The sequence below is a fragment of the Heptranchias perlo genome, unplaced genomic scaffold (assembly GCF_035084215.1).
Source record: "Heptranchias perlo isolate sHepPer1 unplaced genomic scaffold, sHepPer1.hap1 HAP1_SCAFFOLD_182, whole genome shotgun sequence".
Lineage (NCBI taxonomy): Eukaryota > Metazoa > Chordata > Chondrichthyes > Hexanchiformes > Hexanchidae > Heptranchias > Heptranchias perlo.
The window spans coordinates 142,446-158,719 of record NW_027139099.1 but is presented as its reverse complement, the minus strand read 5'-3'; the positions used below and the strand labels follow the sequence as shown (position 1 = coordinate 158,719).

The 16,274-nt window shown below is 43.7% G+C and overlaps 1 protein-coding gene across 1 annotated transcript in view; it reads right to left on the bottom strand.

Annotated features, from left to right (window-relative positions):
* Positions 1-16,274, bottom strand: part of nipblb (NIPBL cohesin loading factor b) — a 690,432-nt gene that overhangs the window by 572,101 nt on the left and 102,057 nt on the right. The window contains exon 2 of the mRNA XM_067977852.1: positions 3,625-3,771. Within this exon, the coding sequence (XP_067833953.1) occupies positions 3,625-3,688 (64 nt within the window). The 5' untranslated portion in view covers positions 3,689-3,771. The remainder of the gene's footprint in view (positions 1-3,624; positions 3,772-16,274) is intronic.

Below are 16,274 nucleotides of genomic sequence, written 5' to 3'. Positions count from 1 at the left end.
GTTCTCCTTTATCCACCCTGTACGTTATATCCTCGAAGAACTCAAGCAAATTTGTCAGACATGACTTCCCCTTCATAAAGCCATGCTGACTTTGTCCTATTAAATTATGCTTATCTAAATGTTCCGTTACTGTCTCCTTAATAATAGACTCCAAAATTTTACCCACCACAGATGTTAAGCTAACTGGCCTATAATTTCCAGCCTTCTGCCTACGACCCTTTTTAAATAACGGTGTTACATTAGCAGTTTTCCAATCTGCCGGGACCTCTCCTGAGTCCAGGGAATTTTGGAAAACTATCACCAAAGCATCCACAATCCCTACTGCCACTTCCCTCAAGACCCTCGGATGGAAGCCATCAGGTCCAGGGGATTTATCCGCCTTGAGTCCCATTATTTTACTGAGTACCATCTCCTGAGTGATTTTAATCGTATTTAGCTCCTCCCCCCCCCCCCCCCCCCCCCGAGAGTCCCCTGTTTGTCCAGTGTTGGGATATTCTTAGTGTCCTCTACTGTAAAGACTGAAACAAAATATTTGTTCAGCATTTTTGCCATCTCCATGTTTCCCACCATTAATTTCCCAGTCTCATCCTCTAAGGGACCTACGTTTGCCTTAGCCACCCTTTTTCTTTTTATATAACTATAGAAACTCTTGCTATCTGTTTTTATATTTTTTGCTAATTTCTTTTCATAATCTAACTTCCCTTTCTTAATCAATCCTTTAGTTACTTTTTGCTGTCTTTTGAAGAATTCCCAATCTTCTATCCTCCTACTAAGTTTGGCTACCTTATATGTCCTTGTTTTTAGTCGGATACTATCCTTGATTTCTTTACTTAGCCACGGATGGCTGTCATTTCTTTTACACCCTTTTTTCCTCAGTGGAATATATTTATTTTGAAAGTTGTAAAATAACTCCCTAAATGAACACCACTGCTCATGTACCGTCTTACCCTTTAATCTATTTTCCCAGTCCACTTTAATCAATTCCGCTCTCATACCATCATAGTCTCCTTTATTCAAGCTCAGTACGCTTGTTTGAGAATCAACCTTCTCACCCTCTAATTGGATATGGAATTCAACCATGTTGTGGTCGCTCGTTCCAAGGGGATCCTTAACTAGGACATTATTAATTAATCCTGACTCATTACACAGGACCAGGTCCAAGGTTGCCTGCCCCCTTGTAGGATCAGTTACATACTGCTCAAGAAATCCATCCCTGATGCACTCAATGAACTCGTCCTCAAGGCTGCTCTGCCCAATTTGATTTGTCCAGTTAATATGATAATTAAAATCCCCCATAATTATGGCTGTTCCCTTATTACATGCCCCGACTATCTCCTGATTAATACTTCTTCCAGCAGAGTTGCAACTATTAGGAGGCCTATATACTACGCCCACTAATGTTTTTTTTCCCTTATTATTCCTTATCTCCACCCAAACTGTTTCATTATCTTGATGCTTTGTCCCAATATCATTTCTCTGTATTACAGTGATTCCTTCCTTTATTAACATAGCCACCCCACCTCCCCTTCCTTCCTGCCTGTCCTTCCTGATTGTTAAATACCCTGGCATATTTAATTCCCAGTCGTTGTCACCCTGCAGCCATGTTTCTGTAATGGCCACAAGATCATACCCATACGTAGTTATTTGTGCTGTTAACTCGTCCATTTTATTACGAATGCTACGTGCATTCAGATAAAGAACTTTCAAATCTGTTTTGTGACGCTTAGTTCCTGCTTTTTCCTTTTTTAACACTTTACCTATTACTCCATACCTTCTGTCCCTTCCTGTTACGCTTTCCTCTCTCTCCCTGCTCAGGTTCCCAACCCCCTGCCACTTTAGTTTAAACCCTCCCCAACAGCACTAGCAAACACTCCTCCTAGGACAGCGGTCCCGGCCCTGCCCAGGTGCAGACCATCCGGTTTGTACTGGTCCCACCTCCCCCACAACCGTTTCCAGTGTCCCAGGAATTTGAATCCCTCCCCCTTGCACCATTCCTCTCGCCACGTATTCATTTGAAATATCCTCCTATTTCTACTCTGACTAGCACGTGGCACTGGCAGCAATCCTGAGATTACTACCTTTGAGGTCCTATTTTTTTAATTTACCTCCTAACTCCCTATATTCTGCTTTTAGGACCTCATCCCCTTTTTTACCTATATCGTTGGTGCCTATGTGCACCACGACAGCTGGCTGTTCGCCCTCCCCCTCCAAAATGTTCTGTAGCCGCTCCGAGACATCCTTGATCCTTGCACCAGGGAGGCAACACACCATCCTGGAGTCTCGGTTGCGGCCGCAGAAACGCCTGTCTATTCCCCTTACAATTGAGTCCCCTATCACTATAGCTCTGCCACTCTTTTTCCTCCCAGCCTGTGCAGCAGAGCTACCCGTGGTGCCAGGAAGTTGGCTGCTGCTGCCTTCCCCTGATAAGTCATCCCCCCCAACAGCATCCAAAGTGGCATATCTGTTTGAGAGGGGGATGGCCACAGGGGACCCCTGCACTACCTGCTTGCATCTCTTACTCTTCCTGGTGGTCACCCATTCACTTCCTGCCTGTATACCCTTTACCTGCGGTGTGACCAACTCACTAAACGTGCTATCCACGAGTTTCTCTGCATCGCGGATGCTCCACAGTGAGTCCACCCGCAGCTCCAGCTCCGAGATACGATCGGTCAGTAGCTGCAGGTGGACACACTTCCCGCACACATGGTCGGCAGGGACACTGGTAGTGTCCATGACTTCCCACATCTTGCAGGAGGAGCATATCACGGGTGCGAGGTCTGCTGCCATGACTTGCCTTAGCTTAGTTACCCCTTTTAAATTACGTTGAAATTAGAAAATGTTAACTATACTAGGGACCTAGGTTCACTAAAAAAAACCACTACCTGCTATAAAACCTGCAGACCTTCCCTTTCTTATTATGGTACAGGAGATTTCTGAAAATCCCAGTTGGTGCACCTGGCACCAGCTGGCTCTACCAATACTTTTATTTAAGTATTACTTAAAAATACTTCAGTCCTCGGCACCGCTTGGAATGGCATCGATGATATCCAGTGTCAACAGGAGAAAGTCAGCCTTAAATCACCTTCACCAAACACAATCTGTACTGTCAAAATATATGATGGATGGCTGCATCACCCATATTTAGTGATAAAGCAAAACAGCACACCATGTGACCCCAGCCATCAAACTACAGAAGTCACTTCAACACAAAGGTACCAGGAGTTCAGAATTTGTTTGTATTATATTAAGTACATAACTGATGTGCTGATATATCAAAATTGGGTCTTAGATGACTCAATGTTTGTACAACAATTAATCATATATTGCAATTACAACAAAAAGCAGGAATAAAAAAAGTTGAGCAAAAACTGCACAAATATAAAATCTATTACTATGTAATAAACTGGCATAGTGAGGTCCCAGAAATGAAAATTAATTTGAATCACGTTTTTATGTGTGTTTAAAACTGTCACTGTAAAGACTTTTGTAATGGAAACTGCTATGCAGTATCAGCTCCAATCATGCCTCAAATAAATTATATTCAAACTGTAGAACTGCAACAGGAACATTACACTTTTAGAAGCCTGTAGTAGAATGGTAAACAATAAAAGATTCAGTACTTACAATCAGTGAGGCTAGCAATCCCAGCAAGTGTGGTGATGGGAACATGAGGCATATCCCCATTCATCCTGAAGTTGTAGAAATAGTCGTGTCTATGCACAGATAGTTCAGTCTAGGTCCCAGCCAACCTCACTTCACATCTCCCAGACACTGCAAAAAAAAAGTCAGTCCATCATTATCAGGAGATGCACAGATTGCAGCTAAGTTGGAAACACAGATCGATAGAAGTTTACAGCACAAAAGGCTGCTATTTGGGCCACTGAATCTGTGCCAGCTGTGTGCTAAAGTAATCCAAAACTAATGGCACTGTCTTCCCTCCATAGCCCTAAATCTTCCCCTGCTTTAAATAATAATCCAATTTTCTTTTAAATGAATCAATGACTTATATGCGACGAAGCATTCCATGTTCCAACAAACCTGTGTAAATAAATTTTTCCTAACTCCTCTACTCACCCTCAGTGACAATTTCAAACTGATGAAACCCCTAGTCACTCCTAGACTTTCCCTATTCACTAGATCATTCTAATCAAAAGAAAAACAGAATCCTGGATATTTGAAATAAAAACAGAAAATGCTAAAACTATAGTCGGTTGGTCAGCGTCTGAAAATGAAAACAAGCTTAATGATTGACAAGTACACTTCAAAGGGCAGTTTTGCTGCATTTTCCAATCAAATGCAGTAAATGGCTGGAATGTCAATATAATTGTTTCAAAAAGCATCACATTTACAACACAAGAATAACAGCAGCCCTATAATTTCACTTGGAAACATAATCTTTTTCAACACAGAAATCCTATTATGGTAGTGTAAAAATCCCAAGCCACAATATTAAAAGCAAACCTTGCATTCTAATAGAATCTTTAAGAAGAAATGTAAACACAAAAAAACTTTAAAAGGAGCATGAATTGTTAATGATGTTTACAGTTAAAAATCTCCAAAAAGTAGGACTACGCTATCCAATGATCAGTCTGGTATAATTTTAGAAATTATTAAGGATATGCTAACTGCACCTTACATACACACACATTTGTTCGTGAGTGGTGTGTGAAAGGCTTGCATAAGCAGCTCCCAACACATGTAATCATGGTACTTTATATTCCAGCCCAATTTGAAATTTATTCAGCAGTCCACTTGACCGGATACCTTTACCTGCTAAACCTATTATTTTTGGGATAGATTGTCTATACAAGACCCCGGTTAGGCCCCGTCGATAATACGGTGTCGAGTTCAGATCCCCTCACACGGTGGGAGATAAAGAGGCCCTACAAATGATTCCATGGAGAGCCACTAGATTAAAACTTAGTTTAAAAACCCTTAGGCATTACAATAGGCTCATAGAGCTGGGTCTATTTCTCTAGAAAAGCATAGACTACAGGGAGACTTGATTGAACTAAGTAAAATTATGAAGGGACAAGGCTGTGTACATGGAGAACGGATCTGGCCCGGGTAAATTAGAATCAGAGATCGGCAGACAAAACTGTAATCAAACTGTGGGCGGCTTTAAAGAGGAGATGGTTCGGGTACAATCTAGGATCATTCCCAAGAGGGGGAAAGTTAGGGCAACTAAAGCCAGAGCTCCCTGGATGACGAAAGAGATAAAGAGTAAGATGAAGCAGAAAAAGGGGGCATATGACAGATGTCAGGTTGAATATAGAAAGTTCAGAGAGGAAGTGAAAAAAGAAATAAGGGGTAAAGAGAGAGTATGAGACTAGACTGGTGGCTAACATAAAAAGGAATCCAAAAGTCTTCTATAGGCATGTAAACAGTAAATGGGTAGTAAGAGGAGGAGTGGGGCAGATTAGGGACCAAAAAGGAGATATATTCAAGGAGGCAGGGAGATGGCTGAGGTACTAAATGAGTACTTTGCATCTGTCTTTACCAAGGAAGATGCTGCTGCCAAAGTCACAGTGAAAGGGGAGGTAGTTGAGATACTGGACAGGCTAAAAATTGATAGAGGAGGTACTAGAAAGGCTGACTGTTCTTAAAGCAGATAAATCACCCAGTCCAGATGGGATGCATCCTAGGTTGTTGAGGGAAGAAAGGGTGGAAATTGCAGAAGTGCTGGCCATAATCTTCCAATCCTCCTTAGATTATGGGGGTGGTGCCAGAGGACTGGAGTATTGGTAATGTTACACCCTTTTTTGAACAGGGATGTAAGGATAAACCCAGCAACTGGAGACCAGTCAGTCTAGCCCCGGTGGTGGGGAAGCTTTTAAAAACGATGATCCGACACAAAATTAAGACTCACTTGGACAAGTGCGGATTAATAAAGGAAAGCCAGCAGGGATCTGTTAAAGGCAAATCGTGTTTACCTAACCTGATTGAGGTTTTTGATGAGGTAACAGAGAGGGTTGATGAGGGCAATGGAGTTGATGTGGTGTATATGGACTATCAAAAGGCGTTTTATAAAGTGCCACATAATGGGCTTGTCGACAAAATTGGAGCCCACGGAATAAAATGGGCAGCGGCGGCACAGATACGAAATTGGCTAAGTGACAGGAAAGAGTAGTGGTGAACGGTTGTTTTTTGGACTGGAGGAAGGTGTACAGTGGTGTTCCCCAGGAGTCCATACTAGCACCACTGCTTTTCTTGATATATGTATAAATGACTTGGACTTGGGAGTACAGGGCACAATTTCAAAATTTGCAATGACACAAAACTTGGAAGGGTAATAAACAGTGAGGAGAATAGTGATGGACTTCAAGAGGACAGAGACAGACTGGTGAAATGGGCAGACACATGGCAGATGAAATTTAATGCACAGAAATGCGAAGTGATACATTTTGGTAGGAAGAATGAAGAGAGGCAATATAAACTAAATGGAACAATTCTAGAGGGTGCAGGAACAGAGACACCTGGGGGTATATGTGCAAAAATCTTTGAAGGTGGCAGGGCAGGTTGAGAAAGCGGTTAAAAAAGCATATGGGAACCTGAGCTTTATAAATAGAGGCATAGAGTACAAAAGCAAGGAAGATATGTTGAACTTTATAAAACACTGGTTCAGCCACAGCTGGAGTATTGTGTCCAATTCTGGGCACCGCAATTTAGGAAAGATGTGAAGACCTTAGACAGGGTGCAGAAGAGATTTACTATAATGGTTTCAGGGATGAGGGACTTCTGTTATGTGGATAGACTGGAGAAGCTGGGGATGTTCTCTTTACAGCAGAGAAAGTTGAGAGGAGATTTGACAGAGGTGTTCAAAATCATGAGGAGTCTAAGAGTAGATAGAGAGAAACTGTTCCCATTGGCAGAAGGGTCGAGAACCAGAGGAGACAGATTTAAGGTGATTGGCAAAAGAACCAATGGCGAAAAGGAAAAAATGTTTTACACAGGGAGTTGTTGTGGTCTGGAATGCGCTGCCTGAAAGGGTGGTGGAAGCAGATTCAATCGTAGCTTTCAAAAAGGAATTGGATAAATACTTGAAGGGAAAAAATTTGCAGGGCTATGGGGAAAGAGCAGAGGAATGGGACTAACAGGATTGCTCTTACAAAGAGCCAGCACAGGCTCAATTGGCCTCCTTCTGTGCTGTAACAATTCTATGATTCTATGAGGACAGGTTACCTGAATTAGGTAAATTAGGGAGAACGAAGGGACATGTGTACAAGTTATGGAAGCATAGGACTAAGTTAGATATCAGAAGGGCTTTCTTTTCCCAGAGGATGATTGACCTTTGGAATAGGTTCTGGCTGATGCAGATTCACTGCAAATGTTCAAAAGGGAACTGGACCAGGTACTGGATGTGGATATTGCTGTGAACAAAATCTGGGATGTGGGTGATATATCTCGTGGTCAGTATTATTTCCTGGAACGTCTTTCTGATCGCCTTCCGGGGATTTTGGGGGGTGGGGTGGAGATGAATTTCACAGTATTCTCCTCCCCCGAATTGGCCTTGGTTTTTTTCTTGTTTTTTGCCTCTCCCAGGAGACTTCACAGGGGGGTGCAGAGTATTGGAGGTTGTGTTGCTAAGTTGCAACGTGGCTGAATGGGACAGGCTGGATAGTCCGACCAGTCTTTCTCTGTCCATCTTTTCGTAAGTATAGTCCTGTAGAGAGCCCTGCAATCCTGGTGATTATTATAAAGTTCTCAGTGTATTGCAGTACAGAAACACAGTCCATCAAGCATAAGAAATAGGAGCAGGAGTAGGCCATCTGGCCACTCAAGCTTGCTCCGCCATTCAACAAGATCATGGCTGATTATCTACCTCAACCCGTGTGGGAGTTTGATGAAGTGGGGGAAGGAGTTGCTGCTTTGGCTTGCTTTTCCTAACTTTTTCCGAAGAGCGGTGGCAGACCTGAGCAGCAGAAGACTGAGAGTGGGGAATAAAAGCAGCAGCAGACCTGCAACAAGAGAGAACTACTGTGTGACGTCACAGGTGAGGCAGGAGAATCCGAGAGGTGAGGACAGTATAAAAAGGAGACACCGAGAGCGGGAGGAGAGTCTGAGAGGTGAACGCAGGGTAAATCTAAGGCAAGTCATGGCAGCAGAGCTCGCACCCGTGATATGCTCTTCCTGCACTATGTGGGAAGTCATGGACACGACCAGTGTCCCTGGCGATCATGTGTGCAGGAAGTGTGTCCAGCTGCAGCTACTGGCTAGCCACATTTCGGAGCTGGAGCTGTGGGTGGATTCGCTGTGGAGCATCCGTGATGCTGAGACTATCGTGGATAGCACGTCTAGTGAGGTGGTCACACCACAGGTAAAGATTATGCAGGCAGAAAGGAAATGGGTGACCGCCAGGCAGAGTAAAAGGACTAGGGAAGTAGAGCAGGAGTCCCCTGGGGCCATCTCCCTTTCAAACAGATATTCCACTTTGGATACTGTTGGGGGAGATGGCTTATCAGGGGAAAGCAGCAAGAGCCAAGTTTGTGGCACCACGGGTGGCTCTACTGCACAGGAGGGGAGGAAGAAGAGTGGCAGGGCTATAGTGATAGGGGATTCAATTGTAAGGGGAACAGATAGGCGTTTTCTGTGGCCGCAAATGTGACTCCAGGATGGTATATTGCCTCCCTGGTGCGACGGTCAAGGATGTCGCAGAGCGACTGCAGGACATTCTGGAGAGGGAGGGTGAACAGCCAGTAGTCGTGGTCCATATCAGTACCAACTACATAGGTTAAAAAAAGGGATGAGGTCCTGCAAGGTGAATTCAAGGAGTTAGGAGATCAATTAAAAAGCAGGACTTCAAACGTAGTGATCTCAGGATTACTACCAGTGTCACGTGCTAGTCAGTATAGGAACGGGAGAATAGACAGGATGAATGCGCGGCTGCAGGGATGATGTAGGAGGGAGGGATTTAGATTCATGGGACATTGGGACCGGTTCTGGGGAAGGTGGGACCTGCACAAGCGGGACGGGTAACAACCGAGCAGGACCGGGACCAATGTCCTCGCGGGGGTGTTTGCTAGTGCTGTTGGGGAAGGTTTAAACTAGAGTGGCAGGGGGATGGGAACCTGAGAGGGGAGTCAGAAGGGAGTAAAGTTGAGAGCAGCAAGAGAGGGGAAGACCCAGGGGAAATTTACAATACAAATAGTACAAACAGTTGTTCGAGAACAAGTGAAAGGGAAAAGCGTAGAGCAGCAGAAAGAAAGTGTACTTTAGGCACTACAGATAAAGTGAAAACTAGAAGGCGTAAGGCGATTTAACCCAGCATCAAAGCTGAAGGTCAGGCTAGGTTGTGTGGACCAACTAAGTTCTATATACAAATGCATGGAGTATAAGGAATAAATTAAATGAACTACAGGTTCAAATTCAAATTGGAGGGTATGACATGATAGCTATTACTGAGACTTGGCTGCAGGATGGTCAGGATTGGGAACTAAATATACCGGGTTACAAGGTCCACAGGAGAGACAGGGAAAATGGAAGAGGGGGAGGAGTAGCCTTAATGATTAGAGATGAAATCACTTCAATGATAAAGGAGGATATAACGAGAGGTAAGCAGACAACAGAGACCTTATGGGTTGAATTGAGAAATAGGAAAGGATCTAAGACTATAGTGGGAATTGTGTTTAGGACCCCTGGCAGCAGCTCAGAAGTGCTAGATTGTATAAATGCAGAGATTAGACAAGCGTGTAAGAAAGGCATAGTGGTCTTAATGGGGGGACTTTAACCTTCACATAGATTGGGGAAAGCAGACTAGCAACTGTCAGAAAGGTAGTGAATTTCTTGAGTGTGTCCAGGATAGTTTTCTACAGCAGTACGTCCTGGAGGCAACAAGGGGGCAAGCCATACTAGATTTAGTAATGAGTAATGAACCAGATTTAGTTAACGGCTTAACTGTGCGTGAACATCTATCCAATAACAATCATAACATGATCGAGTTCAATGTAGTGTTTGAAAGGGAAAAAAGTGAGTCAGCTGCTAAGATTCTAGATTTGGGCAAGGCCGACTTCAATGGGATGAGACAGAGAATGTCCACAGTAAACTGGGCCAATCTGTTAATGGGTAAAACGACTGATGATCAGTGGGAAATGTTTAAAGAAACATTTAACGTGATACAGAATCGGTTTATAACCCTGAGGGGAAAGAACTCTACTTGCCAAAAAAAACAGCCATGGACAACTAAAGAGGTACAGGACAGTATAAGACATAAGGAAAGGGCATACAAAAAGGCAAAAAATGGCACAGATCCTGGCGAATGGGAAAGATACAAAGATCAACAAAGGGTCACAAAACAGATAGTAAGAGCTACAAAAAGACTATGAAAAGAAACTTGCAAGGGATATCAAAACCAATTGAAGGGGTAACCAAGAAGATAGATGAGGGCTGTGCAGTAGACGTGGTCTACATGGACTTCAGCAAAGCATTTGACAAGGTACCGCATGGTAGGTTGTTACATAAGGTTAAATCTCATGGGATCCAAGGTGAGGTAGCCAATTGGATACAAAATTGGCTTGACGACAGAAGACAGAGGGTGGTTGTCGAGGGTTGTTTTTCAAACTGGATGCCTGTGTCCAGCGGAGTGCCTCAGGGATCGGTGCTGGGTCCGCTGTTATTTGTTATTTATATTCATGATTTGGATGAGAATTTAGGAGGCATGGTTAGTAAGTTTGCAGATGACACCAAGATTGGTGGCATTGTGGACAGTGAAGAAGGTTATCTAGGATTGCAACGGGATCTTGATAAATTGGGCCAGTGGGCCGATGAATGGCAGATGGAGTTTAATTTAGATAAATGTGAGGTGATGCATTTTGGTAGATCGAATCGGGCCAGGACCTACTCCGTTAATGGTAGGGCGTTGGGGAGAGTTATAGAACAAAGAGATCTAGGAGTACAGATTCATAGCTCCTTGAAAGTGGAGTCACAGGTGGATAGGGTGGTGAAGAAGGCATTCAGCATGCTTGGTTTCATTGGTCAGAACATTGAATGCAGGAGTTGGGATGTCTTGTTGAAGTTGTACAGGGCATTGGTGAGGCCACACTTGGAGTACTGTGTACAGTTCTGGTCACCCTATTATAGAAAGGATATTATTAAACTAGAAAGAGTGCAGAAAAGATTTACTAGGATGCTACCGGGACTTGATGGTTTGACTTACAGGGAGAGGTTAGACAGACTGGGACTTTATTCCCTGGAGAGGAGGAGGTTAAGGGGTGATCTTATAGAAGTCTATAAAATAATGAGGGGCATAGATAAGGTCGATAGTCAAAATCTTTTCCCAAAGGTAGGGGAGTCTATAACGAGGGGGCACAGATTTAAGGTGAGAGGGGAGAGATACAAAAGGATCCAGAGGGGCAATTTTTTCACTCAAAGGGTGGTGAGTGTCTGGAACGAGCTGCCAGAGGCAGTAGTAGAGGCGGGTACAATTTTGTCTTTTAAAAAGCATTTGGACAGTTACATGGGGAAGATGGGTATCGAGGGATATGGGCCAAGTGCAGGCAATTGGGACTAGCTTAGTGGTATAAACTGGGCGACATGGACATGTTGGGCCGAAGGGCCTGTTTCCATGTTGTAACTTCTATGATTCTATGATTCTATTCGGAAAAAGAGGGTGGTCAGGAGCAGTGTTGGCCCCTTAAAAACTGAAAGTGGGGATATTGTCATTGACAATGGGGAAATGGCGGACATGTTGAACAATTACTTTGCGTCAGTATTTACAGTAGAAAAAGAGGATAGCCTGCCGGAAATCCCAAGAAAACTAATACTGAATCGGGGACAAGGACTCGATAAAATTAATATAAGTAAAGCAACAGTAATGAAGAAAATAATAGCACTAAAGAGTGACAAATCCCCAGGACCAGATGGTTTCCATCCCAGGGTTTTAAAGGAAGTAGGTGAGCACATTGCAGATGCCCTAACTATAATCTTTCAGAGTTCTCCAAATTCAGGAACTGTCCCTCTGGATTGGAAAACTGCATGTCACTCCGCTTTCTAAGAAAGGAGAGAGGGGGAAACCAGGGAATTATAGACCAGTTAGCCTAACATCTGTTGTGGGGAAAATGCTGGAGTCTATAATTAAGATAGGGTGACTGAACACCAAGAATTTTCAGTTAATCAGAGAGAGCCAGCATGGATTTGTGAAAGGTAGGTCGTGCCTGACAAACCTGATTGAATTTTTTGAAGAGGAGACTAAAGTAGTGGACAGGGGAATGTCAATGGATGTTATTTATATGGACTTCCAGAAGGCATTTGATAAGGTCCCACATAAGAGACTGTTAGCTAAGATAGAAGCCCATGGAATCGAGGGAAAAGTACGGACTTGGTTAGGAAGTTGGCTGAGCGAAAGGCGACAGAGAGTAGGGATAATGGGTAGGTTCTCACATTGGCAGGATGTGACTAGTGGAGTCCCGCAGGGATCTGTCTTGGGGCCTCAATTATTCACAATATTTATTAACGACTTAGATGAAGGCATAGAAAGTCCCATATCTCAGTTTGCCGATGACACAAAGATTGGTGGCATTGTAAGCAGTGTAGATGAAAAATGTGAGGTCATCCACTTTGGATCAAAAAAGATAGAACAGGGTACTTTCTAAATGGTAAAAAGTTAAAAACAGTGGATGTCCAAAGGGACCTCGGGGTTCAGGTACATAACCATTGAAGTGTCATGAACAGGTGCAGAAAATAATCAATAAGGCTAATGGAATGCTGGCCTTTATATCCAGAGGACTGGAGTACAAGGGGGCAGAAGTTATGCTGCAGCTATACAAAACCCTGGTTAGAACGCACCTGGAGTACTGTGAGCAGTTCTGGGCACGGCACCTTCGGAAGGACATAATGGCCTTGGAGGGAGTGCAGCCTAGGTTTACTAGAATGATTCCCAGACTTCAAGGGTTCAGTTACGAGGAGAGATTACACAAATTGGGGTGGTATTCTCTGGACTTTCGAAGGTTAAGGGGTGATCTGATCGAAGTTTATAAGATAGTAAGGGCAACGGATAGGGTGGATAGAGAGAAACTATTTCCGCTGGTTGGGGATTCTAGGAGTCGAGGGCACAGTCTAAAAATTAGAGCCAGACCTTTCAGGAGTGAGATTAGAAAACATTTCTACACAAAGGGTGGTAGAAGTTTGGAACTCTCTTCTGCAAAACAGCAATTGATACTAGCTCAATTGCTAAATTTAAATCTGAGATAGATAGCTTTTTGGCAAAGATATTAAGGGATATGGGCCAAAGGCAGGTATATGGAGTTAGATCACAGATCAGCCATGATCTTATCAAATGGCGGAGCAGGCATGAGGGGCTGAATGGCCTACTCCTGTTCCTATGTTCCTAACCCCATTTTCCTGCACCATCCCCATACCCCTTGATGCCTTTAATATCTAGAAATCTATCTATCTCTATTTTGAATGTACTCAATGATTGAGCCTCCACAGCCCTCTGGGGTAGTGAATTCCAAAGATTCACCAACCTCAGAAGAAATTTCTCCTCATCTCAGTCGTTAATTGCCCACCCCTTATTCTGAGACTGTGACCCCTACTTCTAGATTCCTCAGCCAGGGGAAACATCCTCCCTGCATCGACCCTGTCGAGCCCTTTAAGAATTTTGTATGTTTCCATGAGATCAACTCTTATTCTTCTAACCTCTAGAAAATATAGCTCAAGTCCACTCAATCTCTCATACGACAGTCCTGCCATCCCAGGAATCAGTCTGGTGAACCTTCACTGCACTCCCTCTCTGGCAAGTGTTTCCTCTCTTAGGTAAGGAGACTAAAATTGTACACAATACTCCAGGTGCGATCTCACCAAGGCCCTATATAATTGCAGTAAGACATCTTTGCTCCTGTACTCAAATCCTCTTGTAATAAAGGCCAACATACCATTTGCCTTCCTAATTGCTTGCTGCACCTGCATGTTCGCTTTCAGTGACTGGTGTGCAAGGACACCCAGGTTCCTTTGAACATCAACATTCCCCAATCTCTCACCAATTAAAAAATACACTGCATTTTTTTTTCCCACCAAAGTGCATAACTTCACATTTTTCCACATTATATTCCATCTGCCATGTTCTTGCCCACTCATTTAGCCTGTCTCTGTCCCCTTGAAGCCTCTTTGCATCCTCCTCACAACTCACATTCCCACCCAGTTTTGCGTCATCAGCAAACTTGGAAATATTACATTTGGTTCCCTCATCCAAATCACTGATATATATTGTGAATAGCTGGGCCCAAGCACTGATCCCTGCGGTACCCCACCAGTCACTGCCTGCCAACCTGAAAAAGAACCTGTTATTCCTACTCTCTGTTTTCTGTCTGTTAACCAATTCTCAATCCATGCCAGTATATTGAAGGTAGCAGGACAGGTCGATCAGGTGGTTAAGAAGGCATGCGGAATGCTTTCCTTTATTAGCCGAGGCATGGAATATGAAAGCAGGGACGTTGTGCTGGAGCTGTATAAAGCACTAGTTCGGCCACAGCTTGAGTACTGTGCACAGTTCTGGTCACATTACAGGAAGGATGTAATTGCACTAGAGAGGGTGCAGAGCAGATTTACGAGGATAATCGGAAGGACATATTGGCCTTGGAGGGAGTGCAGCGTAGGTTTACTGGAATGAAACACAGACTTCATAGAAGTTAGAATCATAGAAGTTACAACATGGAAACAGGCCCTTCGGCCCAACATGTCCATGTCGCCCAGTTTATACCACTAAGCTAGTCCCAATTGCCTGCACTTGGCCCATATCCCTCGATACCCATCTTCCCCATGTAACTGTCCAAATGCTTTTTAAAAGACAAAATTGTACCCGCCTCTACTACTGCCTCTGGCAGCTCGTTCCAGACACTCACCACCCTTTGAGTGAAAAAATTGCCCCTCTGGATCCTTTTGTATCTCTCCCCTCTCACCTTAAATCTGTGCCCCCTCGTTATAGACTCCCCTACCTTTGGGAAAAGATTTTGACTATCGACCTTATCTATGCCCCTCATTATTTTATAGACTTCTATAAGATCACCCCTTAACCTCCTCCTCTCCAGGGAATAAAGTCCCAGTCTGTCTAACCTCTCCCTGTAAGTCAAACCATCAAGTCCCGGTAGCATCCTAGTAAATCTTTTCTGCACTCTTTCTAGTTTAATAATATCCTTTCTATAATAGGGTGACCAGAACTGTACACAGTACTCCAAGTGTGGCCTCACCAATGCCCTGTACAACTTCAACAAGACATCCCAACTCCTGCATTCAATGTTCTGACCAATGAAACCAAGCATGCTGAATGCCTTCTTCACCACCCTATCCACCTGTGACTCCACTTTCAAGGAGCTATGAATCTGTACTCCTAGATCTCTTTGTTCTATAACTCTCCCCAACGCCCTACCATTAACGGAGTAGGTCCTGGCCCGATTCGATCTACCAAAATGCATCACCTCACATTTATCTAAATTAAACTCCATCTGCCATTCATCGGCCCACTGGCCCAATTTATCAAGATCCCGTTGCAATCCTAGATAACCTTCTTCACTGTCCACAATGCCACCAATCTTGGTGTCATCTGCAAACTTACTAACCATGCCTCCTAAATTCTCATCCAAATCATTAATATAAATAACAAATAACAGCGGACCCAGCACCGATCCCTGAGGCACACCGCTGGACACAGGCATCCAGTTTGAAAAACAACCCTCGACAACCACCCTCTGTCTTCTGTCGTCAAGCCAATTTTGTATCCAATTGGCTACCTCACCTTGGATCCCATGAGATTTAACCTTATGTAACAACCTCAAGGGTTAAGTTACGAGGAGAGATTACACAAATTGGGGTTGTATTCTCTGGAGTTTCGAAGGTTAAGGGGTGATCTGATCGAAGTTTATAAGATATTAAGGGGAACAAATAGGGTGGATAGAGAGAAACTATTTCCGCTGGTTGGGGATTCTAGGAGTAGGGGGCACGGTCTAAAAATTAGAGCCAGATCTTTCAGGAGTGAGATTAGAAAACATTTCTACACACAAAGGGTGGTAGAAGTTTGGAACTCTATTCCGCAAACGGCAATTGATACTAGCTCAATTGCTAAATTTAAATCTGAGATAGATAGCTTTTTGGCAACCAACGGTATTAAGGGACATGGGCCAAAGGCAGGTATATGGAGTTAAGATCATGGCTGATCTGTGATCTATCAAATGGCGCAGCAGGCACGGGGACTGAATGGCCAACTCCTGTTCCTATGTTGCCAGGACTGGAGAATTTTAGCTATGATGACAGATTGGATAGGCTAGGGTTGTTTTCCTTGGAACAGA